Genomic DNA, 27500 nt, shown 5'->3' on the forward strand with positions numbered 1-27500 from the left:
TTCATTTCATTCATTTACATCAGTATTTATTTCTCCTGTTTATGAAAGTTATCAGAAATATGCAGTAATCCCAAATAGGGGCAAGCTCTGATCCTCCAAAAGAATTGGGTGACAACTGGACTCGTTTCGCACCTACTAAGACACTTAAGAAACCTCTCCAGAAATTAGTTTGACAAAAATGCACCGTTGCTTCGTTTTTCCCGCAGCCAAAAATCAAAATTGCGGCAACTTCAGTAAATGACCTCAAATCTGCTAAACAGTCAGTCTTTCCCGCCAAGAAAGGCGCTTTGTACTCCAAAACTGCATAATGACTTGAATAATTATCGGTCCCAGACCTTGCATGACGCCAGCGCGTGTTGCGTGCTCTCAGCCGGCGAATTATTACAATAACCGGTTAGAAGCTGCTAAACCCCCATGCCTTGTTCCACAAAAGAAATAATTTTTCAGTAAGCCAAAATCAGTAGCTAAATATTTACAAGGCCAGAGTGTTCGTTAAAATTGCCAACTGCCGTCATTTCATGTGAATTCACTCGAGTCCTTGGTTGGCTCCTATCAAAACTGGGTTAATCCATATTGCGCTAAACGGCTGAATCAGCTGAATTCCGTTTAACCGAAAAGAAAATCTCTGGCTGCCGATAATCTTTTAATATGATCTTCTTGCGTGCCAAGTTACAGAAAAAAATACCGTTTAAAAACTCTAATCATGTTTTTTTTTTTTAACTGAAAATCCAAAGCGCTTTCGGTAAAAACTCGTCACCAAAAAGCGGAAATGAAAAGACAGTTCCGAAAAGAAAACAAGCAAAGATAACTTTGACTAACAACAAGACTGGAATTTCGTTTTGAGAAACTAGACACAGTCAAGCAATCAACTAATTTAAAAACTAAAACATTTGGCTTTTTTCCCACAAAAAAAGGTAGTGTTGTTCTCGGCCTTTTATCTGTAAGGATAAAGACAAAGTGGACTTTGACACAGTGCATCACTTATACGAACTCTGTCAATCGATAAGGGAATATCTTGAAACAATTCACGTGCACAAATTGTTTTCTTTTATTCTTTGCTGGAACGTAAACATATTTGCTTAAAGCCCATTTTCCAGTGGATGAATACGTTGGCCATTGTTCTGATTTGAACTCGACTTGTTATAGCAACTTACCGAATTAAACACCACACGTCTAACAAATTTCGGAAACTGGAGTCACCCTGGCTTTATTTCTCCTTTTCTTATCGGGGATTTCCTTCTAATACAGCGAACTCAGCTTGCCGACTTTTGACACTTTTTTGCTCTGTCACTGTAGGTAGGTCGAATCTTAAATGACGTCACCCATCGGTTTCGTTTTGATGACTTCTGACAACTAAATGTAGCTGCGGTTTTTTTCTGCCAAGCAGACAACAAACTGATGTCGCTATTAGCTTAGCAAATATCACGGAGTTATTCGGCTGTTGGTTGGGAATATTCTAGAACAGGTCACTCAAATGTAGGTTTCTGTGATAACCATGGTTCACTGACAAAATGAAACTGTTCCAAATCAAAAGTTAAGTTGCGGGGAAAAAGTTTCGTAAACCCAAACAGTTATGATTGCAGTTGTAACTCTTCTACAACCTCAGCACCCACACTCTCTCATTTAGAGTACTAAGCCAAGACCGAACCGGCAGAAAAATTGATTTAAGCATTAAAGTATCCCAACCAACCAAAAGCAAAGATTGTCCCGCAAAGAGCTTGAACTAAAAGTTCAAATGTAAACGTACGCCGTTTGAAAATGACGAGCCGATAGACGAGAAAGAAGATGATCGGCAGGGGTACTCTTCCATCGGTTCAAGTGCTACGAAATTTTGTCCTAGAAGGCTAAAATGAGAACTAGCAATATCAGTGTTCTCTTATTTCTCGCTTATTTGCGTATGATAAAATGAAATTCTAACAAAGAAAGAATTGAAATATTACGGTGTAATGAAAATAATTTATTAATATTGCACGAGCCGCCTCCTTCCTCTCTTTCTACCACGTGCGATCACGTGCCGTTATCACCCCTTCGCTCTGAAAATCGAAATAGAGAAAGTTCATTATTTCTCAAACGACAATCGAGTTGAATAAACGGCTGTCCTCTGACCGAACCTGAAGTAACTTTAGAAAGGTCAAAATAAGAATAGTTTATGTCATTCGAGGAAATTTTCAACAACACAAATTTATACTATGAGAACGACACGTGAAGGTATGCATTTCGAGACGAAGGAATCACTAGGATCATGGTTCTAGGATACTTTTCGGTCCTAATTATTCTCACACAGACATGAAATGGCCTTAGCCCGAACAATCTTTGAGTGAAATGTCGTAATCCAACAAGAATGAACTTAAAATATGTTTTTGTAGGGCGTGCATGACTCGACCATGAAATCTGTCACATCTACAGATATCCCTAGCCTTCGTTGTTTTTCTACCGACACGTACAATCGTTTTGTATACTGAAACAATCCAATAGTCCTTAATCAAGCATTGAAGTACATGGCTTAAATATAAGTACGTAATGGCCACATTTTCACGGTTCACGCCCTTTGTTAGGCTTTCAGCACGAACGCGTCACTTCTGCCAGTGTCCACACTCGAAGATTGGATATTCAGCATTAAAAAAGAAAAGCAATTATAGCTAGATACAATGGGTGGTGTTTCATCTTTAACAAAATGATCTTTTATGCTGGCACGTCTCATCTATTGCTTTGGGCCTAAACGCGTGACTTTTGCCATCCCCCTACTGACTCGTTCCCAATGAAGGTGGCGGATATTTTGTGGCAGACCATCGGGTTTTTCAGTCATGTAAGACGGTTTTACGTTGAATCGACAACGACAAAAGTGGCACTATTCTCCCAATAGGGCACTCTAAAATTCTAAAGGGTACTTTTTTTATTCATAGGTTCATGTTTTCGTCTGGGCCAGAACCCCCATCTTGATTTCACCAAAATGGCAAAGAAGTACGGTGACGTCTTTAGTCTGATGCTCGGAAATCGTTTGGTTGTGGTGGTGAATGGTGTAAATGCTATCCAAGAGACCATCATCAAGCAGTCCACTGCTTTTGCTGGGCGCCCACGGCTCCACACCTTCCAGATTGCCAATCCTAATGGAAGCAGCCTTTCTCTTTCTGATTATTCTCCTCAATATAGACTAACTCGCAAGATCGGGGTCAGTGCTATCGTTAACTTTGTCAAGAACAAAGACGCATTAGAAGAAAAACTGTTGAATGAATCGCAACGCTTGGTTCACTGCTTCAGGCAACATAAGGGAAAACCCGTTGATGCTCTGATAACTCTGAAATGTGCCACAGCAAACCTCATCCTTAATGCACTCTTTGGAGTAGAGCGTTCATACGACGATGAAGGACTTGTACATATGCTCAAAATGGCAGATAATTTTCGGAAGTCGGTGCATGGTAGTAACATGGTTGATTTCCTGCCACTGCTAAAGTACCTTCCGAATAAAGCGCTTTCAGATCTTTGCACGACGATGGAGACTATTTTGGGTGCCGTCGCGAAGATGTTTGAGAAGAATAGAGAAACCTACGCTGGAGGAAAAGTCCGCAACATTGCTGACAGTGTGATTAACGCGATTGAGAGAGAAACGGAGAAAGAAAAGAAAGATCGCTCACCAGGGGAGGACACCTTATGCATGGCCCCAGTGCTCAGTGACGAACAAATTGTCCCAGTCTTAGGAGATCTGTTTGGTGCCGGATTTGACACCTCCTCAATAACATTGTATTGGGCAATAGCATACCTCATAAAATATCCCGGGATCCAGCGACAGTTGCATGAAGAATTAGACCGAGTGATTGGTCGGGAAAGGTTGCCAACCCTGCAAGACATAGAGTCACTTCCCCTTCTGCAAGCTTCAGTCCTTGAATTATTAAGGATAACCAGTGTCGCCCCTCTGTCTGTACCTCGATCCACCACCTCTGAAACGAACATAGGTGATTTCACAATTCCAAAAGACACTGTGGTCTTCATCAATCTGTGGTCAGTGCATCGTGATCCCGACACCTGGAAAGACCCGGATGTATTTGACCCATCTCGTTTTCTGGATGGTCAAGGTCAGCTGATTGATCCAAAGTTCTTCGTTGCCTTCCTTCCATTCTCCGGAGGTCGCCGCAAGTGTCCTGGAGAGCCCCTGGTGACGAAAACAGTTTGTGTCTTCCTCGCGGTGCTTCTTCACAGCTTCCAATTTACGCAGGATGGGTTACCAACTGAATATCAAGGAATTAACCTTGAAGGGCAGTATGGCCTCACGCTGATGCCAGAGACATTTTACGCTAAAATTGAAGAACGCTTTTAATATGTCAAGGAACTTCACTTCTCAAGGGTAAAAAATCAGAGTATTTTCATATGTATAGAACGTTTTACAAGTATCATATTTCTGCTGGAGTGGCTTCTTCAGCATACTTTGTAAAAGTGTTGCATGACCTTCTATGCCTTGCAGGTTTGAAGATACGCATGTACCATTAATTAATCAGTGAGAAGTGGAATGCGTAAACTAATATAACTAAGGATTGCGCGTTTGGTTTCCTAAGTTTCCGAAAAACTGTTTATCTACTAAGATTATTTGCTGTTATTAAGTCTTTTTATACTTATTTAGGCGTCTCCAAGTTTCTTCGCTGGTTAGCAAAGGATAAAGGAACCCCAAGATTCACTCGAAACTTAAACTTTCCCTGCATGTCCTTTCTGACCAATTGACTTCACTTCTCGGTCTCCTCGGACAAAGTACGACAGTTAAAGATTAATTTTAAGTTTAAGCTTTATTCACTACGTAAACTATAGTATTTTCAGCACGTAAAACCGGAAATACTTTATGAGGGGACCCCATGAACAAGAAAGTTCAAAGCTTATGCTACGATGACCACTCCATGCATCACTGTGTTCCTGTAAAGACAGGTCCATATACCTCTGAACAGTTCAAAGCTGAGAGTTCATTGCGTGTTTTTATGGTAGAAAGGTCTAGAGCCCACAATAGCATTCGCGGTGGTATTTCATTTCCTCAATTTACCGCCTCTCATAGAAAAAAAATCCATAACATAACGACAGAATTGAATGGTCTCGATTTCTGCTTCCCGACCCGACAGTGCGGGCCGGTATGAGCGTTACTAGGATAGGGTCGCTTGAACTGATACATCAGGGGAATTCATGCGCCTGTTTCAGATCTTCAGTACCGGTTAGCATTTCGGAAAAAGGAACACATTTTGATATATTTTAATATCTAGCGAATAAAGTTATCCAAGCTTTGAATAGATGACCCATGACCGTTCTATCTTGCCGGATATTGTCTTCAATTGAGACTGAAAGTAAATGGAAAATCGAGCAGTTCTAGTTTATGGCAAGAACAATTTCTTGGCTGAGTAGCTACACAATATAACGATTGCAATCTGGGCATTTGAGTTTCTTTGACTGTCTTTCGGGTCCATTTTTGGAAGCTTTGGAAATTTTGAAATATGTTATGGCAGACATCCTATGAAAATTGAGAGTGGACGAGTGGGATTTATTCAAGCACTCTCACTAAGTTTAAGGATCTTTCAAGAGTCTGATCAAGTGCTGCACTGTCGCGCTTAAGTACTTTTTTATTAGGAATTGGCATTCAGTTACACTCAGGTGAGGCGATTCACTTGCGCAGCGCACTTGGAATAAATTCCCAGAGCCTTCGTGGAACCAAAGAAAGTTGCGTACATGAATTGATAACCTTTACAGATCTTCGCACCATGCCACCAATTTAATGTCATTCCTATTTGAGGCAGCAATAAAAGCAATTAGGTACTGAGTTGAAAGCAAAAGATTGCGGCTTATCGAGCTCCCAAAACAATTTGTGCTTATCAAGTAAGTTGATAAAGGCAAATCTGATTCACCATGAGATAAATTTGTGAGCTGAAGTTTCGAGCGTCGGCCTTTCGTTAGAGCGAATTCGTTGTGACGAGGGGATCTCAAGGGCTCTCTGGTTCTATTCCAGCAGTCAAAGGCCACAGATAGCTCTGGCTCATGTACCATTGAGTCTCCATTAGCTATGACTATAAGTGCGGTGGGTTCAAATCCCATCTGGGACTCGGATTTTCTGTGTCTTTCATAGTAACTGTTGCTGTAACTATCACAGCTTGATTTGTGGGTCGAACGAAATCCGTGTTTTGGAAGGAGAGCAAAAGGCGGTCAGCGTAGGAGGTTATAATTAAACTGTGCTTGATCGCAAGGCAGTGAAACTCTATGACCTCGGTCAAACTTCTTTTGGCATTCAGGACGAAACTAACAGCGGTATCTTGTTATATCCACTCTAATAAAAGGGGTAAATTTGCTCTAAAAACCAAGAAAAACGCCCAAATGAAAACATAGCATTTCTTTCCTCAAGGCAAATAAATAAAACTTAAACAAACCAATTATGAGGTTTTTCAAAGCTTTTTGTAAAAGCAAAGGCAGTCAAGGGTGTCGTCAAACTAAATGATGAAAAATGAAAAATGCCTTTCCTCATCTCAAAAAAACTGCAACAAACTCTTAAGTAGAAAAGTTTGCATGACTTCAGTCACGGAGCAGTAGTGAAAAAGGGAGTGCTCGAGCCAAGATACTGGGGCTACTATATATGACTAATAAGATCATTCCTGGGTGTATCTTAAATTGGAAGAAGTCAAAGCCATTCCCATATTGGTCTAGATAAAAGCAGTGAAGAAACTAGTTTTAAGAAAAACACGACACTCCTGAGTTTTACAGACATGTTTCGGCAGTTGCAGTTATTTCAAATTACCCTACATAGGTTATTTTTCTAGCATCGCCTAAAAGCGCATTCGTCGACTTTCACATTTCTATTGTAATAATGCAAACATCGTGTTAGCGTTTTCCTCTTTCGAAGTAGGTAGCCTCTTTAGTGTGAAAGACCCTGTCCCCAATGGACTCCGATCATGTGTTGTTTATAAAATTTTCGTGTGCAGGCTGTGCAGCTTGCTATGTCGGTGAAACCACCCGACATTTCAACACACGTGTAAGGGAACATTTGGAAACGGACAGGGCCTCACACATTTTCAAGCATCTGGAGAGCTCCTTAGCGTGTCGCTCTGCATGCTCCCGTGACAATTTTGCCATCATTGATCAGGCATCTTCGCGGTTTGCTCTCAAAATCAAAGAGGCGTTGCACATATTTTGGGACAAACCAACACTTAACGCACAGGTCAAACACGTTAATTTGAAACTTTCTGTTTAATTTTGAATTACTATTGTCGTAGTCTTAATTACTGTCATCATTATTATTGTAATTTCTCTAGTATTTATATTTCACTGTAATTTATTGTTCATTTCACACTGAAGATGGCAGAGGCAACTGCCGCGGAAACATGTCTGTAAAACTCAGGAGTGTCGTGTTTTTCTTAAAATTCATTCCCATATTAAACAGAAGTAGAAAAACTAACTGGAGCAATATTTTCGCACAACCCCGCCATGATCACGATTTTTTTTGAGTGACTGTAATAAATTAGAGATTACATGCATCGGTTAGAGCACGTGTGTCAATGAGTCCGGAAAAACGGAAAAAACACGGAACAAGTAGTTATTTGTTACGGCCCTATTGCATGACTTCAGCCGATCAAAATTATTACAATAAAGGACAGTGTAGTTTGTTATGACGCCGTTTCTACGGGCAGAAATAGCTTATGTAATATTTTGCTAAAGGCACGTTTGCCGGCTGATATTTGAAAGTGCACAGTTATATTTTTGAAAGTGTAACATATTTGTCTCTGGAAATACCAATCTGGTAGCTTTCAGTTTCGGTCAACTTCGACTGATCACGATCGAACCAATGATCTTGTCCTATAGTTACTTTCAAGGAACAAGAATAAATGCCCTCATTGCTCCAATATTTTTTCTCTTTCTAACAGGTAAATTTGGGAAACTTACTTGTAAGTCATCGTTTAAAGTCCTGTTTTTATTCTGCCAATTCAGTCAAGTGAATTTTGAGCGGCATGCGCCAACTTAAGAAATCAGCGGTCACACAGCTTTTCAATTACATTGATTATGAACTTAACCGGTCTTAACCTGGCAACGAAAACAAAGAAGAATTTTTGTCTTTCCAACAGCAGCAAAATGTGTTGACAGTTAAATTAGAATTATTGCCGAAGGGACAAATCAAAACTGATCACAAGCGAACTCTCGTCATTTCCTGAAGTCAATTCTATTATTGGTCCTCGACTCACAAAACCGGCAGAGCCTGATTTTCACTTCGACTGATGAAAAAAACCCACATTGTTCCCTTCAGCCGGTTTTACAACCCTAGAATTTTATTTCTTTATTTGCCAAAAGATCCCCTCCTTTGTCTTGAATCTTTTATTCCTCTACACAAAAGAAAGTTCATGGACTTTGGCATTGTATTTTAATACCAAAAGAAATTAATTCAGTGAACAAGGAAACATTCGACATTGCACGTGAACAAACGGACATGTTTTGATAGTTTCGTTAAACAAAAGCTGAAAAGAATGTTTACTTTAAGTCTTATGGGCTTTTTCAACAGAGAACAACTCTGTGATTTTAATTTCATATCTAGCAGTCTAGTCATGTACTCAATTTGTCTCGTTTTAAATAAATCGAAAAATACTGATGACAGAAATTCAGTTTGCTTTATCATATCGTCAGTCTTTACGTAAAAGTTCTAAAAATTCTGTCTCTTTAAACATAACGATTTTAGCTCACGAAAAGAGTACCACAAAAGAGGATATTAGTCAGTTTAAGTTTGCGAATTGGGTTGATCAGCTATTTCTTCATCTTTTCCCAAGGACAGCGCAACAAAGCCATAAATCATGATTTGAGCGGTTAATCATTGGCTTTAAGGTGATTCCTCAGTATTGCATTGCGCATCCCTACTGCGCACGATTTTTGCGTCATTAGCGCGCGCAAATTAGCGCGTGCACGTACACAGCGAAAGAAATTTCCCTCAAGCTAAGCTCGATAGCGAAATAAATGCTCATTTTCTTTTAAACGAGCATGGTGACCTGTATTTTTTATTGCATAATAATAGTGTGCATATTGTGCCCCTTAATTTAAAAGAAAACTAAAAAAATTTATCGGAAGCAAAAAAAGATCTAGGCGAAAGCATGTTGGAACCCGTTACTCTGTGATGCAAATTATGACCGCAAAAATAACGACTCTACGAACGCTTTACGTCCACGTCGTTTCAAATAGTGGTATGTTTCCACAAATTTTATATAATATTGTTCTATATGCTCGACATTTTCTACCTGTTAAGTTTTTTTGCGAGTATTACTTTTATAAACTACCTATCGAGCTACCGCAAAATGTAACGTGGACCGATGAATAATGCGCCTAAATAGCACGAGTACAAGCATAAATTGGGTAAGATTGGCCCATCATATCTCTTAAGCGAGAATAGTGACCTATCATTTTTATTGTTTTTTTCGAAACAGTGCTTGTTAGAGAACATTCAGGGAAAGTTTTAAAAAAATTCATCGGGAACTTTAATTTCTGAGGAATCACCTTAAGCTACTGTAGTTTCGATCACGTCATCAGTTAAGATTGACCACCTCTGCAGCGCTCGAGTGCCGGAGATCAATTTCTCTGGAAATTTTGAAAAAAAAAACCATCTGCAGTGCAGGCCTAATATGTTCAACTCTTTACTGACGCATAAACCTGTCGCCCATGACGGTTAAAACTCGAGCTTTTCCAATAGAGGGCTCTGAAATTGATTTTTGTATCAGACGCGCGTTGGGCCAGGATTTTGAATAATCGACTACTTTTGTGAATAGGTAATCAGAGTGAGTTGAAAAATAACGTTAATGTTTTAAAATGCAAGATTGAATCTCTTTGAAAGATCTGTATCACCGCGAGCTTACGAAATGTTTACCAAAGCCTAATTGTGCTCCGCAATAGGCGCATGTAGATGTTGGGATGTAAATCTGTGTTACACAGATCACATGAAAATAAGTAAACATCACACTGCTGATTAAAAATGCTCAGCTTTTTTTCATCCGGCTAAGGTCATGCTCTTTTTTTTTTTTTTTTGTTAGGAAAACTAGGTTGCGGAGAGAGGTAGATCTTGTGGCTCAGATCGCGCATCTGCCTACGAACTACGAACAGTTAGCTGATCTTTGAAAGGTTTCCCTATTCTGAATGCACTGCTATCACGGTATAAAATCTTTTATACAGCTTAATATGCCCACAGGCCTTCGTTGACCCTCTTAACTCAAAAGTGCCGAGGGAAATTTGATTGCCCCTTAAGAGTGGTTTTCATGAAAGACCTCAAGGGCAATTTAAATACGCGGATTGCCTCTATTTAAATACAGCTAAGCTTTTTGTTTTGGTAAAATTTGTACATCTTACTCACGCGTTTGATAAAATCAAATATTCTAGTTTCACTACTAGGGACTTTAAGATCTACGACGCGGTGGCGAAACAACAATATCATTGGTTAAAAGAGGAAAAATAATCGTGCTGCACGTGCGGCACGCATTTCAGCGCATAAACGTGCGGTTCTCTTCACAACAACGACGTGAAATCACCAAATCTGAGGTTTTGACGACAACGTGAGCGTTCAAATGTGAATCTTTCGTTCTCTATTTTTGCTCTGAAACCGCTCGTACCAATTTATTTTTAGGATACTTCGGCCAAATTGTAAGAGGCAAACGAGATGGCCAAATCGCGAGAAACTTACGATAGTGCAACTTTATATTTTGAGGTGACGTTTTCGTCGACGTCGGCGTCGTAGATCTTAAACTCGCTACTCTCCCACCGACGCAGCACTACAGTTTCTCAGAAACTAGAAATTGGTTTTATGCTCGAATAGACAGATTCCGACGACTTCTAGTCCGTTTCAGCCTGTGAGCGGGCGTTTAGTTTAGTTTTAGGTTAGTCATTCAACCAGAGATCAGTGAATTTTTTCTATTCACGTTACTTTCAGCACCATTTTTCCTTCACAGTACGTTTTGAAATCCACTTGGTGTCAACTGGGTTAAAATCCTTCCCTCCGCCCTACCCCGATCAAAACAACGGGTTCTTGATTAACACCTGTGTTAATTACTGTGATTTAATTGCTTCATTCTCGCGATCAGAAGAATACCATTACTCAGAGTTGGTTTTAGAGAAACTAGGAGGTACGTGTAATTATTTCAAAATAAACAACGTTTTAGGTTCAAGTGATGGATACTGCGACCCCCATGCAGGCGTTAGTTTAGGGCTTAGAAGTTTATTTTCAACCAAATCCTCCGTTGCGAAAACTATTAGTCGCATAAACTTTTAGGTTCACGAATTTCCCAAGGTTACAAGATTGCAATAAAAAATACCCTCACCAGATAAAAACTGTGACAGGAATACCCGCAATTAATTCAAACACATGCAGTAAGCGGGCACTAACCACGCGATATCATTCACAGGTAATGACCCTATTTCCATGGCTCACGCCCTTCGTTAGGCTTTTAGCACGAACGCGTGACTTCTGCCCAGCAGAACAAACCATAGATTTTTCCGACCCCGGAGGGCCGATTCATTATTATTATTATCATCATCATCATCATCATTATTATTATTATTACAAAGAAGAAAATAATAAAACACGTATTGCGAGTACATGAAATTTGGATGAAGTGCTTCTGTGGTTCAAGAATGAGAAGCTGAGAGTCTTCTCTGGTAGTAAAGCCACGCTATATCTCGAGGTGAAGAGTTCGACTCCCTTCTAAGACTTGCTTTTATACAGGCTTCCGTCTTTGCAAATGCTCAACTTTTGTATTCTAAAATGGCGAGGATTAAGGAAGCCTCAGTCGATCCAGCCCGGGTGAAATGAAGGATGACACTTGGTAGGTCTTGGTATTCATTGCAAACCGCGCATTGGACTGAGTTATAAAGACTTAGACATAATAGCCGTTTGAAGGTGAACTCTTAGGTCAGGTCTACAACACAACATAAGCTCGTCTCGTCAAAGGTTGGAAGTATAGCTTTTGATGGGTGCACAGTGCACTTTTGATGACTTAGTAATTGAACTTGCATGGGCATACTGGATTTACAAGAACCAAGAATAGCTTACCAAAGAAAGAATAAAACTAAGATTTTCGCCCTAAATAGATAGTCCCCTTATTTTCTAACTGATGTGTTGAGGAAGTTGACAAACCTCAACACACATCTGATCATTCTGTGACCGTTTTACTCAGTTTCCTTTTTGTGATGCGATTCTGGGAAGATACTTAAATTTATTAGCGATAATTTAGGGAGATCACTAAAGCAACGAATGTTCTAAGTTACGATTATAAATACCAAGCATTGCATATGGGAAAATAACTGGAGATAGAAGCTTTTGTCTTTATAATTAACGGAGTCATAATCTTGGAGAAAGTTCACATATTCCACCACTACAAAAATTAAGAGAGAAATATATATAACATCAGTACCCATATTCATCAACTAAATACACTGTTAAGCGTTATTTTAGCGCTTTTAGATTAAAAGTGTAGCCTTGTTAACTAGGAGATGGGAATTGTAAAAGGACCTTTGAGAATTAAGCTTAATTTCCCGCCAGTACTCAGAAACAAAGCTTCCAGAATTAGGCAATACTTCAGTTAGGCTCGATTGCCAAGGGAAAACCGAGGAAGAACGAAAGATCACACAATCCCATCCCATGGCAGTGTATTTGGCCAATTGCTTGGCTGGCTGAACTCAATGAAAATACGCAAGATGCCTGAAGGGAAGAAGTGTTTTGAACAGAAATATTGGCTTCGTGCTGTAAAAGAGAACATCATGATAGCCTCCATCAGTGTGTCACGGGATCGATTCTCGCACTCGATGCATATTCCACGTATTCAGGTTTACCTCCCCTCAAAACCTAATGTTTCGAGATTCCAATTTGACTTGGAACGCAGGTGTCATTCCGATCGAGCAGAAAGATAGAAACTTTTTATGCAGCTGAAAGTCACAAAACTGTAACGGTTATTGTCTTACTCCAAATCGAAATATTATTCTTGTGTTGCATTGGACCCGTACTCCCTTTAGTAAAAATATATTTTACTTGAAAAATACTGGTCGCAAAGCCGCCTTGATTTGAACGCTCTTATAAAGTCACAAACGACAAAGTTGGAACCATTTGTATTTGAAAGAGAAAGCACGACATGTCGCTTAAATCTTGCATCTTGCATGGGCCGAACATTTGCATTTCACAGAAGTTCTAGAAAGCCATGAACAACCAAACAAAACAAGTAAACATGCTTACTCTTCCATCAAGCATGGTCTTTTGATAGTACGTTGATTTTCACCTGAACTTTTATCTGTGAACAGAATGTTAGATCGGTCAGGTTGTACAAGTCGGCCGGTTAACTTCCAAACGCTGTGCAAAATAATGAGTCCGCGAACGATCTGGGACGCGGTTACCACGTGGTGCTTGCTTTGGCTATGTCACGCAAACTCGTGTAATTCAGGGGGGGGATAGAAAAAAGGCCTGGGACCGAGAAACGATGTTCTCACAACTTGCTAAGCGGTAATCTTGGTCAGCGGGGTATTTTTGAGCGGGCGCTCTTTGAAATAGCAGGCACTATCGATAGCAGACCTGCTTTCAGGTGTTTTCGAATGTTAAAAAGATGGCGATCTCTGTAAAAACTATGTGTCTGTTGGCTTTATTGTTGGTGCTATTATCACGAAGTGAAGTTGAGAAAACGTTCATAGCTGACTCGTTCCCTAATGGCTCTGAAGCTTCCCGTCGAGGCACAACTCACACAAATAATTTACGAGTACGAGTTGAATGCCTACACCGCGTAGCTAGTTTGCTCGACATAAATCCGTTTATTCAGGGGAACCTAAATATTTCAAGTTGTTTCCGATGCATCGTCGGATATCCGAGTTTTAGGATTCAGACGGTAATCAGTGTAATTTATTCACCTAAGGACCTCTTCCTGTTGTTCGATAGCTCCAAAGCATCACGACAAACATCGTCGAACCAACCACGTTTAATTTCATTCAACACAATATCTACTGGTAACGTGTTCTTCTCGCCGAAATACGAAAAAACTGCCTTTGCAAACATTCCTGTATATCAGCGGGATGTTTTGGGTTGGGGAGATCTGAAGGAAAGAGTATTTTTAAAAAATGTTATTTCATTCGACCCACCAAAAGTGCTACTTTCCATTCTTGAATTTGTCGTAGTCAAGTCGATTTTTATTTATACTCAGACAGAAATAATAATTAATACAAATTAGTGCATAAAATATAAAATCAAGGGATTGCGAAGAAAAAGAAATTTTACAATTGTAGGTTCGTTCATTGAACTAACCAAGTAGGTGACCCAAAACAAGACATGAATGAGTCAAGGAAAAGAGATGCAAAAAACACTGTTTTAGATAAAAAGTATTACTTTATTAATTAAATAACAGTTAAAGATTACATAATTGTAAGACATTAGGAATCAATAATAGTATTATAACCACCAATCACAGAATTTTTGATATATTGACGAAAATTGGAAAAAAGCTTGATTTTCTTAACATCAATGGATAAAGAATTCCAAAGTTTTGGACCAGTGTAACTGAGAGAACGAATACCGCATTGAGTGGTATGAACAGATGTAACAAACAGATTATCAATCTGTGATTGACGTGTTTTATATGAATGAATAGAAGATACCGGGTTAAAAAAATTAACAAAACTAGAAGGGCTTAGTTTATGGTGCCACTGATAAACAAAAGATAGAATTTCAAGATGAATTATGTCAGAGAATTTGAGGAGTCTGATAGTGGCTGTCCTATATTGAATGTCAGCTGCAATCCTTTCAGCTGGGAACGTGCAGTGTCTCTTGGAACTAATTGTAACATCAAATTCCGGAACAAGTATTTTACCAAGGGTCTACCAAGCCTATCTGTCATCTTGGTGACCCTAACTCCAGCGATTGAAGCATACACCTGCTAGCTATCTCGTGAACTGCGAATGTTCAGCTTGAACAGGGATAACTAAAAATTGATTATTTGGTAGAAAACTTGAGAAAGAAGAGTGACCTCAGATTGGACCATGAGGATCTCCTTTGGACCCTGCAAATTGAAATTCCAGGAATTCATTTGTATATACAGGAATTCCACTACCACTATCAACATACCTTCCCATTTGCTATCAATGATGCAGGCAGTTACCCCTTAACTGCCTGTAGGGGAAGTTATGAAGCCAACCCGAACATGTGTGTTTTGAACATTACAGTTGGGATAGAGACAACCACATGAATTATGAGACGGGTGAAATAGCATATATTCCGTGCTGTTCATGTCAGGTAAACATCAAGTGTGTCCAGCCATATGGCTGTTCACACCACATGTCCAACTTCTTGAACAGTACATTTCATGTTACGTGCAACAATGGAGACAATGTGACTTCTACTAGTGATGTCCAGTCAACGACAAGAAACAAGAATTTTATTTGTTTATTTGTTTTTGCAGTCAAGGCCTCAAACATTTTCGTGCGCAACAACCTAACACTCAGTGATCAACCCTTAATGAAATGTCCTCCCCATAATGGCACGTCATCGTCTTGACATGGCCCATTTATACTCTTTATTGATAACAAAACTCCCTCCCAGCTAGAAAATTGCAATCAGTGGTGATAGAACAATCCAACTGTTATTTTCTCCTGTAAGAAATGAAAAACACAATGTCAACGATAGACAAATTTTGCTTGCTGAAACTGGCACTGTGGATGCAGTGGAAGACAGAATGTGAGAACATGGCAGGGAAGCCTTTTACTGACTTCACCTCGAAAGAAATGGAAATTGCTTAAATTGAAACTGTGTATATTTGCGCCAGACATGTAATTGTTTTTGTTTTTGTTTTTTCAAAAAAAAACCTTGATTAGAAAACTTTTAATTCAACCAATTTAATTCTCATTTTTTGTTGTCTCAGTGTCATCACAAAGTGGAGCAAATAAAAATGAAATGAAACTGGTTTGAAAATTTTATAACCAGAACCAAAGGGAGGGTAGGGGGAATCCTAGAAAAAGTGACAGGTGTGCTCCATTCTGCCTTGACCGAAACACAATTAAAATCCATGACTCTGAACCACTTACAATGTTTAAAACTCTTTTTTCTCGTCTCTTCTCTTTATAATTTTCTTTCTTCTCTCTTTTTCTTTATTCCTTATCTTTGTATTATGTCTGTGGTGTGGCAAAAGAATTAAAAAAATAACAAACAACAAAAACTAACCTGATCATATATAGAGTTTACCTTAGTACCTTTCAGGCTAAAAAGACTATATAAAGCCAAACAAAAGTTTGTTGGAAAGACTATTCTAATTCGTTTTAAGGCTTTGTTTTAAAAATTCTGATGAGCACTCCATCGCTTTTATGTAGGAATCTCGCCCCAGGAGTATCAATGAAAATCCTCAAAGACAAGTAATGCAATTGAAGTAAAACAAACAATGCAAGCAAAAGAACTCTTCCTCAATGAAAGCTGGTTTTCACAATATTCTCTTTTCGCGAACGAATTTCTTTTTATAGGCGGTAATAAATGCTAGCTGGAAAAAATTACAAAGTAAAACGTAGGTTTAGTTATCAAATAACACATGCAAAGGAATGTCTATCTCTGAGTATTAAGTGTTTCTAGTACAAATACCATAAATCGAACGCCCGATTGACATTTTAGAAAAGACAAAAGAATTGAAAAAAACTTGAAAAATTGCCAGTTACTATACAGCGGGGATAATTACTGTTTGGTCACCAACCTGTTTTATCACCTAGCCAATAATCTTAAGCTTACTAGCTCAAGAGGTTTTTTTAACGCGAGGTCATACACATTTACAAAATGTTGCCTTACCTTGATCTCGAAGAAACTACTGTGCGTTAAAATCGACGTCCACCAAGAAGTAAATTTTCCAAATTGAAGGGCTTCGAAATAAAAAAAAATCGTTGTATAACCTAAAAAAAGCCACCACATTTCGCACCGACATCGGTCGCCATGTTTCTTGTTTTGTTTACATTTCGGGATGACAAATTCTGCTCGTGCGCAATACACGAATCCGCTGACTGATGCCTCCATGATTGCTTTGCAAGTTGTGAGAACATCGTTTGGATTTCATTTAAGAGAATGTATGGGAAGTTGCTTCCCCCCCCCTCGTGTAATTTCATAACACCCAAAATGCCCAGAAAGTAGAATGAAACATTGCAATAACTTCTTAAAACTGTTGAACAACATAAGCGAAATACAGCAAAAGCAAAGAGAACATTGATGGACACAAATGGACAAGATTGAAACGGATTGCATTTGTCTTTGAAAATGTCGGCCCGACGTTTTTCAAGTTTATGGCAAATCGCCTGGATAAAGATCCTTTTTGCTCAGAACCATCTTGTGGTTTAACGATAATTTCATCAGTAAAGGAATTCCACATTACCGTTTTCGAATTTTAAACTCGTGCTTGACTAATGATTCCCCTAAACACCCGAAAATACCGTACCCCCTCCCCCACCTTCCTTTAATAGACATAATCAGGAGCCCATGACTAGGAGCCTACAGCTCCAATACTAGGTCTATGTAACGGCATTTTCACAGATCAAGCTATTTTTAGACGAGTTCTCAAATACGATTTGGCTTGCACGAGTGCCAATCCTCATTCCCATGTGGATTAATTTCTCATGCAAGACTTGTGATTGGCTGGAGAGGTCCGGTTTCGCGGGAAAATCGAACTATAAATAACTTGGTCTGTAAAAACGCCGTTTCATAGATGCAATGAAGTTGTAAGCTTCTAGTCATGGGCTCCTGACATAATGCAGGAGTTTCAACACCCATGCAGGTGATAAATGTCATAGAAGAGCGGAGCAAAGCCCTATTTGTGTCCAGCTGCCCATTCAATTTCTCGTCAAAAGTCCCAAAAACTGAAGCAAGAAATGTACTGAGCTGTGCTTGTTTCAAAAACCCGGTTTTATAACATCTTTTCCGAAGGTAACAACTTAAGAGCAGCTTTCTTTCTTTAAGATATTAGGAGATAATTGCGGAACGCGAAACGTTTCGGGACTTAAGATAAAGGGGCTGCTGGCCACAATACAGATATAGAGAACTCTGTGCCCTTCTCTCTTCGAATAGTTTATGGGATGAGGCGGGGAAAAGCAAAAGAATGAACAAAATTTGAATAAACAGTTTCGCTGGAATGGAGTCATTTTGAGCGTTCAGAGTCGGTCTCTTTTTCCTTATTAAAAGCATCTCATAAATAAGGCAATCAAACTTTCCGCGGCATTTCTTTAAGGTGATAAATTGCTCTTGAAGATTGTCGGATCTTTGGTTGTGTTTGTCCCTCAGGTGCTTACCGATGACAAAATATTAATGCTCCGCCGACTCCGTGCGCAGGCAACTAAGCGACCTTGGAAAGAAAATCGATCGTGTATTACAATTAACCACTTTTCACAAGTAGGAAAATCTCTGAAGATTTCAAAGTTAAGGAAACAAAGCCCTCACTTGTAAGCCAACAATGCGTTGTGTATGAATTTCAATGTAATTCGTGTGATTCCAATTATATAGGCTAGAGCAGCCGTCATCTGCACCTGCGCATTTAGGAGCATAAACATTATGTCATCGGTAAACACCTGGGGCCAGTTGCTCGAAGACTGCTTTGCGCTAACCGTTGGTTAAGAGGTGTCAAAACCTATAGGTTTCCATGGTATTTAACGCTGGTTAGCGCTAAATCCGGGCCTGAAGGACAAACACAACCAAATATCCGACAATCTTCACGAGCAATTAAAGAAATGCCGCGGAAAGTTTGAGTGCCTTATTTATGAGATGCTTTTAATAAGGAAAAAGAGACCGACTCTGAACACTCAAAATGACTCCATTCTAGCGAAACTGTTTATTCCAATTTTGTTCATTCGTTTGTTTTTCCCCGCCTCGTTTATTCTAATACATTTTCCCTCTCTCTATCCTATATATAAGGCTACCTAACTTACAATAATTTACATTTGATAATGGTGACATGACTTCGCCGAAACGTCATGTTTTTATGTCGCTACTTTTTATTCTGAAATGTTTATATGATGTCCTACAAAAACTTTATGAACCGGCAATGGTTGAGAGACGGGGAGAAGGGTTTACGGTCCTCTTCGGAGAAGACGAGAACAGCTAACCATCTGTAAATTTGATTACTAAGACTGCACTTTCTCTTCACTTCTCCGGTTGCTGGACCTTCCGGAGTACTCTGTTTGCATGCCTTCAAAGGATTTGGATGCACGAGGAAGAGATTCCACAAAACAGCAAAATGCTAATTGATTTTGTTGACATAACCTGTCCTGAACATCAGCCTGTAAGTGCTGTGTGGTTTCAAAGTGTCTTTTCGCTCTGAATCAAAAGGGGCAAACATTTAGTTTCTGATGATAGAGACCTTGTTTATTTATTCATTTATATCGCAACTAAACTCAAGTATGAAACAAAAGATATACTACTTTCCACCTGCAGAAAATCCTCTGAAAAAAAAATCATAATAAGACTTAATTAAGCCCTGGCCAAACGCGAGCGAGAGTTGATGACAGTTGACGAGAGTTGTCAAATGCAGTTACAGTATGCTGGCTATGCAACTTCCCGCCAAAACACGGGGCTTTCAGCGGTGCGACATGAAAAGTTGAACGTATGGACGGACCGATGGGTCACCATATTTCTCCACAATGGTGCTACGCACTCGCTCGCTCAGCTATAACTTATTCCGTTAAAATAGTGACAACTTATCACAGATCATTTGAGACAGTGATCACTTATCGCTTAAGACAGCTGGCTTTCTGAAAAAGTCAGCTGTCTTAGCTACACATCATCGCTGCCATTTCTCTCCCGATACAGTATGAAACTGATTCAGTAGGCTCCCTGATTCTTCCCTAAGCTGAATAACCCTTTTTATTATATACTCAACTGAATATAATTACGTTTCTGTCTTAGAGTGCAATAAAGGTTTCGTAGTGCGATACGGAACTTGCTATGAACTTGTTCGTGGATTTCGTAATGTTTTGAAAGTTCTCAAAATGCATTCGATTAAAGCTCGAGAAATATTAAAAACTTTTAAAACATTACTCGAGCCCATAAATCAGTAGCCCGAGCTACGAGCGAGCCCGCGTATAGTCATGATATAATAGTTAAGTCTGCACGATACAGTCCGGCTGACTATACCGGTGGTTTAGTCCGTCTGCGACGCAGGCTGGCTACAAGCAGGCTCGACGAGCTCCTCTTCGCTGGGCGAGCGAGAAAGAGGGGGACTAAGTGGGAGGGATTTCCCGCCCCCCCCCCCCTCCCCCTCCCCCATCTCTAAAACGAATTAACATTCCATGTAACAAATTAAAAATCCCTTGCTAATGACATTGCCAAATGGAACCGATTTAGCAATAAAACCTTTGTCTCCTTCTGTAAAACAAATTTGAAGCTGAGAAATCCTTGTTTATCAGAAACGTTTTGCTGAAGCATAACGTTTCTGTTCTGTACCGTTTCAGTTAGTCTTCAAAAATGGCGTTATGGTTTTGAAGTAGGCGAAACATCGATTTTCGCTTTACTGCTACGAAACAGGCGTGATGAATAATTCAAAACAATCTATCCCTAAGTTTAAGGTAAATAGGTAGGAACCTTTCATGTTTAAGTGGAGTGCATTCACCAAGACCAGTCACCAGGCTTAAAACAACCACAACACTTACAACTTTTAGAATCATGGCTGTTCGAAATTGCTTTTACTTTGGATACAGTTTCAACTAGATTTTCTTATTTCAGATTTTATCTCGATTTCGTTTCCTTTCTCTGCATAAATATTTATTACATGACAAAAAGATTCTGAAAATCGTGACGTGCTTGCAAATAACGAAATTAAAAAGCAATTAAAATTCAGTTGTTTTAGAAATATTGTTTTTTATCAACTTTAATCAGTTGGTTTTTAACCGATTGCTTTATTGCTGGAGCCTCACTCAAGAGTTAAAAAAAAGGGGAAACTTTAAAACGAAAGGCAAACCAATTATTAATCCAAGGATAATGTGAATATCAACAAGAAATGAATGAGAAATGGAATTTGATTCTAGGAAAAAACCCACAGGTTAATTAACTTTTCAATACAATTGATTTAATCGCATAAAGGTTTATCTCGCTTTTCATCGGAAATTACCCCGTCAAACCAATTCACAAGCCTGAGTAAATGGCATTTTTTGTTCCGATCTTTTCCTTGTTAATTTCATTCTTTGATTTAAAGTCGGAACGAAACTGTGCATCTTTTCGGAAAAAATCTTATCTATCCTGTCAGGTAGCTTCCCAACAGGGGCCGCGGAGTACGTTTGAAAGTGGGGGGAGGGGGGCTATGTTTTGGCATGGATAAGGGGAAGTTTGAGGGGCGAGAGAGAGGTAGGAGAAAACAGTCCCATGCGGAAAAAGTTGGGGGGAGGGGGCTAATTTCATCACCATAAGGTCAACATTTCCTAATTACCTGGCAGAATTCTGTTATTAGATGATTTTTCTGCAAGCAGTTTCCGCGTTTAGCATCCCTGGGTTGCCACGGCATTGAATCAAATACTGGCCAACATCTAACAAAAGCTTTGAGTTATAGCTCCGCTATAAACTAGCCGAGTCTGTCACTAACTATTGTGGGATAATTAGTTGCACAGCAGGCTGCCTAGTTTTGTTTTTGCGGCAACCTCCCAGACAACTGAACGACAATAGAGAGATTTAGCATCACGACAAAAGTGAACACGTGACCATGATTTTCCCGCCATTTTCTGCGCTTGCCGGCTGCCGCTTGCCGTTTCTACGTGAGTGTAGGCATTTTCGCGTTTGCCGTATACTCGAAATTTTCTTCTACATAAGAAGTTGTTTGCGGAAAAAAAGTACCCCAAAACCATTTTACGGTATGCCAAAGGAGGAAAAATCAGGTTTCATGGTTATAGATAGTTCATAACTGACTCCTTGCCGCAATTTTCTTCATGAACTCATGTTGACTCTCTCTTGACCAACAAAACAGCTTCATCGAAACTCTCAAAATTTGACAGATAAGGATTTCATTTTATATAGCGTCTCTTTCTACAAGTAATGTTTAAAAAGACTCCGCGTTTTGTTTTTGCTTTTTTGTAACTAAATACTCGAGTTGCCGTGGGTCACGCGAAGCTAAAGTCTATGTTCCGTGACAATAAGGTTAGCTTTTCTTAATCTGTTAAGCCATTTTCAAACGTCGCGCGACTGCCGTGTCGAACTCAAATGAATTAGACCCGGCAGTGGCACGACCATAGCATGGGAGTGGTTTCAAACGTCGAACTTAATTCAGTTGCGCCAAATTCAAAATCAAAGCCGGAACCGATAAAACAAACCTTCCATCCACCAGCTTCACATACAGGACAGCAGCTTAAAGGAAGGTCGGAGGAAGTTTGCGAAGGCGATTTTTAACTCCAGAAGGCAACGACAGCTGATGCAACAGTCCATGTTACATCATTTTGTTACAAGGAGAAGATCTTTTCGCAAAGTGAGTTCATTTATTGTTCTTCTGGTTTCCTTCCACGAAACTCAGCGCTAAGGTTGCTGTGGCACAATCGTGCCGGCGTCTGCAGAGAGAAACGTTGGCTGGTGGAACACCGTTTTGAATACGTTCAGGGAGAGCAGATTCAAAAGAACTTTTCGCGTCTCAAGGGCAACTTTTTGGTTGTTCCTCCTCTGATTCAATCGAATGTATATCCGCTGATCATCTACAGATGATGTCGAGTATTTACCACAGAAACTGGCAACTTCTGAAACATTGATTTCTTCGACTTCTTTTTAGTTCTTGAATACAGCTGGAGTCGCCGTTGAATCAGTCCTAAACTTCTGCGTGACGCCGTTTTGTTTTTGAGTATACAACTGGAACGCATGCGTACAAATTGCAAATTAATTAAAACTACATTAATTAACGTTTGAAACCATGCCGAGCCAGTGCCGTGCAGCTGACAGACCCTGTCAAAGTTAATTGTCGTGTCGAACTAAATTCAAGTTGCCGAGCTACTGCCGTGCCAACGTCGAATATAATTCCAAAATTAGTTCGACACGGCGGTAGCTCGACGTTTGAAACTGGCCTTTTAGACGATTTATTTATATAAAAACAACAATAACAACAACAACAACAACGGAAAAAATGAAAACAGAGCATTTCTTCAGTCTCAAATGCTGACTGCATCTTTATCGTATCAGTCCTCTTTTTAAACAATGAATTAAGTGACATGGGCACACTCTGTAAGCTCAAAAAAAATGTTTAGTAGGGCGCAGCCAAACGGAATTTATAAAATAACTAGGATAGTACGCGCACTCTCGTTGGTAAATAGCTGTGTTTAGATAAGGAATGTAAACACCCAGGTGATCTGGTGACGTAATTTGGAGGACTCGGAAGAAAAATTTTAAAGCCGTATCCCACAACCGCGCGGGGCCTTAGATGTTGTTTCCAAACTCCCTGCAGTACCTTCCATCGCCAAAACTCAACAGATTATTCCGTGTCTACCACATTTCCTGTTACTGAATGAACATTCAAGTAGAAACGACGAGATCCAACCTCGCCTCTGCCATGTTGAATTAAAAAATAAGGCCGCGCGCGGTTGTGGGATACGGCGCTAAAGTTTTTCTCCCTATTCCTCCGAATTACGTCACCAGATCACCTGGACAGATGTGACATCAGACGGATTTTCATTGGTTGTGTGTTGTCAGATGCGCGTTTTGATTGGCTGGTAGGAAATATGAGCGTGTATCAAGAAAATCTGTTTCAATCAAAAATTGAAAAAACAGCATTGTCCTAGCTTCATTTGTCGAAAATAATTTATAAAAGCAATAGAGGACCTTTTTCAGTGTTTACATTGCATAATCTAAACACTTGGGGAGTTAGGAGAATAGGCCCTTTTTCGAAATAGCAATATTCATCTTGATAGTGAGTCAGTGAGGACAAAAACAATAGAAAAACGTTGGAATGAATGTGAAAAATATTAACATATCATCCAATTTCCTTTGTCTTTGTCCTTTGTCATTTTGTGTGTCCTTTAAACCCCGCTTTCAAGCTGAATTTTAACGTATCGAAAAAGGCCATCCGAGACAGTTATCTGTCTCGAATTCTCTCAACTCCCCCTCGTGTTTAGATCATGAGGCTACGTAAACAAGGACAAAGTCCTCTGTTGCTTAAATATAAAGGCGAATGGGGGAGACGGCAAACCAGATAAATGATGTTTCGAAGGCCAACTCAAGCAGTCCTTCATCGAATATTGAACAAACTTAAGAACGGCTGTGGAGTTTTCAGGGGCAAGATTTCAAATACAACATGTTGAAAAATTCCACCAAATTCGGTCATTTTTAAAATACCATCTTTTTGTATTAATTTCAAAAATTCATTTATTTTGCATTTTGGCATGCTCGTGTACATGGTGTTTTCATTTATCTTAGTCGACATGCAAGGAACTACAAGCGGCCATTTTGTTTTCAATTATAGCTGGCTTTTGGGCGTTTGCAATTGAAAGATGAAGACCAATGGTATTTAGGTTACAAATATTAGAGACGCTTTTCTCAACGTTTGCTAGAAATTTAACGTCTTTCGTTTTAAGTGATACCGCGCATGCTTGACTTCCTTCCACGCTGACCATTCGAAAAGAAGGCAAAGGGACCGTAAACCAAGACGAGTCCTTCCAATCCTCATATTTTGCGTATAAACGCATACATACTTCATAGGCCATCGCTTCTTCATATTCTAAAAAAGCCAGGTGGAGACTACTTCAGTGTAACCTAGAACTTGCGATAAACCACGTCATCTTTGCAGTAACTCCTGTCAGGAGCCCATCTGGAGCGTGCAACTTCCATACAGCGTCTGTGAAACGGCGTTTTCACTAGTAGGTTTATTTTTAGATTAGCCCTTCCCACGAATTAGGTCAAATAACAAAGGCAGTTCCGGTTCGGTGACCCTATGACGTCAGCTTAATTTCTTGTAATTGGTCATCGGGCTCCTGTGGGAGTCTCATTCGCGTGAAATTCAATCTAAAAATAAATCGGTCTGTGAAAACGCCGTTACACGAACACAGTAGAGTTGTAGGCTCCGGGTCATGGGTTCCTGCTGCTGTCACGAATGTCCTCTTGAAGCACAAATCGCCTTGCTCCTTTTCCGAGATTTCTGTCAGCGTGAGGTCGTGTAATACGTTGGGGCTCAAAGTATGCGCAGATGTCTTTTCCGTCTTTGCGTTGGTCCCGTTGATCCAGTAGAGTAAAGCTGTATCTTGGGTATATCGGCCATTTTAGTATGGAGTCGTACTCTCCCACTTGAACCTGAAACGCAGAGAAGCCAGGAGCTCATCAAGAGGAGCCTCTATCTCCTCTAATTCCTTGAGTCAACCCTTTCCCGAGTAAATTTTTTTTTAGGAAGAGGCTTTTCCCGCGAAAAGTATCATAATTCCCTTGACGCTGAGATAGCTCTGTTTTGATTGGCTTTTACAACAGTGGGCGTGCTGAATGTCCCAAGGGAGATTGGCTTTTACAACAGTGAGCGTGCTGAATCTCCCAAGGGAGGTGTTCTATAAATAAATCTACTCGGGAAAGGGTTGACTCCGAGGCCAAGTATGGGAGATAGAGGCTCCTCTTAATGAGCTCCTGGAGAAGCTTGATGAAGCATGCGCAGTTTCAAAGAAGCAATTTGCCAGTAACTCGAGGCAACTTGTGACTCACAGAGAGCACCAGTGCCCATTTCAACCTCCTCGACAACTTTTCCGGGTCTTTTACAGTTAACCGCAGACATTTCTCTCCGTTTAATCTCTTTCAGTCTTCGAAAACAACCTTTCTTGTCTCTAGGAAGCATAGAGCATAGCCGCCATATTGGAAATGTTGCGAATTAAGAGCTGGTGTTATGCGCAGTAAAAATACGCAGTGCAAAACTGCGGCATCACCTTAGGGAACCAGATTAAGCATGCACAGTTACAAAGAAGCAATTTGCCTGGGGGTCAAGTCAGTGTGGACATTTCAATGTTAGTGATGTTTTGAAAATTGGTGGGTCATATCAATGCCAGTTCAGGGAAAAAAAACAGACCATCCTCCATGGCACCGACTCCATGTTATGATTCCAAAGAATACCTCTTACTAACGGAGTTCGAGGTCCGTACTGTAAGTTACGGACCGAGTTTTTTCCCGTTGATTTATGGCCCAAGCGCGAAGCGCGCGGGCTATAAATCAACGGGAAAAAACGAGGATCCGTAACTTACAGTACGAGCCAAGAAAACGAGGTTAGTAAGATATTTATTATATCTCAGAGGTTAACCGGCGCGCGGGCAGGGAAACTAGTCAAAGTGAAGCGGAAGGTTCAACTGCCACAAAGAATGCCGTGCCAAAATCCCAAAAACTAAATCTTCTTGGCTGTTAAGTTTGAAATAGTTGCTTGCAAGATTCAAACAGTTTTCAGTACAAGTTTATGCAACAGAAATGACATGAAAAACTCGCTAGATGATGTTTTGTCGAAATTTTAAATTTAGCGGGCCGTACTGTAGAATACGGCCCGCTAATTTAACCAATTACAGCGCGCGTACTATCTAGAGATATAATAATAAATAATAACCAAGCTGTGGAATTTAATAAAACTCTTTGTTTTCCACTTTTAACCCCTTGTTTGAACCAAGCAATGCTAGAGGTATTACTTACTCACTTACTTACTTAATACTTAATCATACCTACAAAAGACCGATTGACTATTATTGCATTGAATTTTATTATTGCATTGGTTATAAAATGAACAGGCACGGATACAAAAAAAAAAGGCCACCGCACTGAATGTTGGGGGAGGGGTCCATTTTAAAACTTGCTATTGCGAAGGAAAAGGAAAGGGGTATTTCTTTTCATTGAAAGGAGATTTTTTTGTTCCGAGAGTTCAATATCGATAGACCACACTTCTCCGGGACCTAATCAACATTTTAAGGGTTTCACAAAAAAACTCCGAAATCTGCTACAGTTCTAATCAAATTTATACCAAACGCGTGCGTAATAGCAAGTGAAAATTCATTCCAGTTTCAATCTCAAAAAGAATTTTACCTTCAATTCCGGTCTGCAGCACTTAACAAAAGGTCTAGAATAGGTATCGCAAGACCGAAACTTCCTAATGCTGCAAGAGTAGAAGGAATAGAAGGGATCGGTGTGCCAAGAAATGTGGCAAGTATTGCAGTTCAATAGACGAGATTCCCTGAGACTTCTTCGGCTCTGTGGTAGCACGGTGCATCCGAATAGGCAATCGAAAGGTTATAAACTCGACGGCTGTTTAGGCAAAGCACTCGGAGTCCAAATCACTTTTGTTCAGAACTGCCCTTAATTAAACGGCACAGTCAATTTATTTTGATGTCGAAAACTAAGGGTTCCGTTTTATCTAAGTATTGGCTATCTTTTTCTAACAATAAGTTAAAGTGGTACTATGACCAAAAAATCAAATCTTTTTTTTTTTTTTTTTTGGATTTCAAAATTATGTTAACTTAACACTTAGTGACCAAGTTTTAAGCCTTAATTTTAAAAAAGACACTTGTTTATTTTAACAGGAATTTTCCGGCATTACTAACTTTAAAATCTTGAGAGAGCTGGATCGAGGAGAAAATGA

General features: G+C 39.8%; 1 protein-coding gene, 2 long non-coding RNA genes and 1 pseudogene across 3 annotated transcripts in view; 1 reads left to right on the forward strand and 3 right to left on the reverse strand.

Annotated features, from left to right (window-relative positions):
* The window catches only part of LOC138021977 (cytochrome P450 1A1-like), a 5004-nt gene extending 660 nt beyond the window's left edge, over positions 1-4344 (forward strand). Inside the window, exon 2 of the mRNA XM_068869004.1 lies at positions 2904-4344. Within this exon, the coding sequence (XP_068725105.1) occupies positions 2904-4312 (1409 nt within the window). The 3' untranslated portion in view covers positions 4313-4344. The remainder of the gene's footprint in view (positions 1-2903) is intronic.
* A 6669-nt stretch (positions 4345-11013) lies between these two features.
* LOC138019916 (uncharacterized) lies at positions 11014-19274 on the reverse strand. Its single transcript, XR_011126263.1, has 3 exons — positions 19220-19274; positions 13199-13253; positions 11014-12344 (listed from the first exon to the last, which is right to left on the reverse strand). It is a non-coding gene; the product is annotated as an uncharacterized lncRNA (long non-coding RNA).
* Positions 15368-16990, reverse strand: LOC138019724 (uncharacterized). Its single transcript, XR_011126220.1, has 3 exons — positions 16769-16990; positions 16024-16110; positions 15368-15591 (listed from the first exon to the last, which is right to left on the reverse strand). It is a non-coding gene; the product is annotated as an uncharacterized lncRNA (long non-coding RNA).
* Positions 19275-24147: 4873 nt separating the features above from the next.
* The window catches only part of LOC138020965 (TNF receptor-associated factor 5-like), an 8322-nt pseudogene continuing 4969 nt past the window's right edge, over positions 24148-27500 (reverse strand).

This window comes from Montipora capricornis, chromosome 10, assembly GCF_036669925.1.
Source record: "Montipora capricornis isolate CH-2021 chromosome 10, ASM3666992v2, whole genome shotgun sequence".
Taxonomy (NCBI): Eukaryota; Metazoa; Cnidaria; class Anthozoa; order Scleractinia; family Acroporidae; genus Montipora; species Montipora capricornis.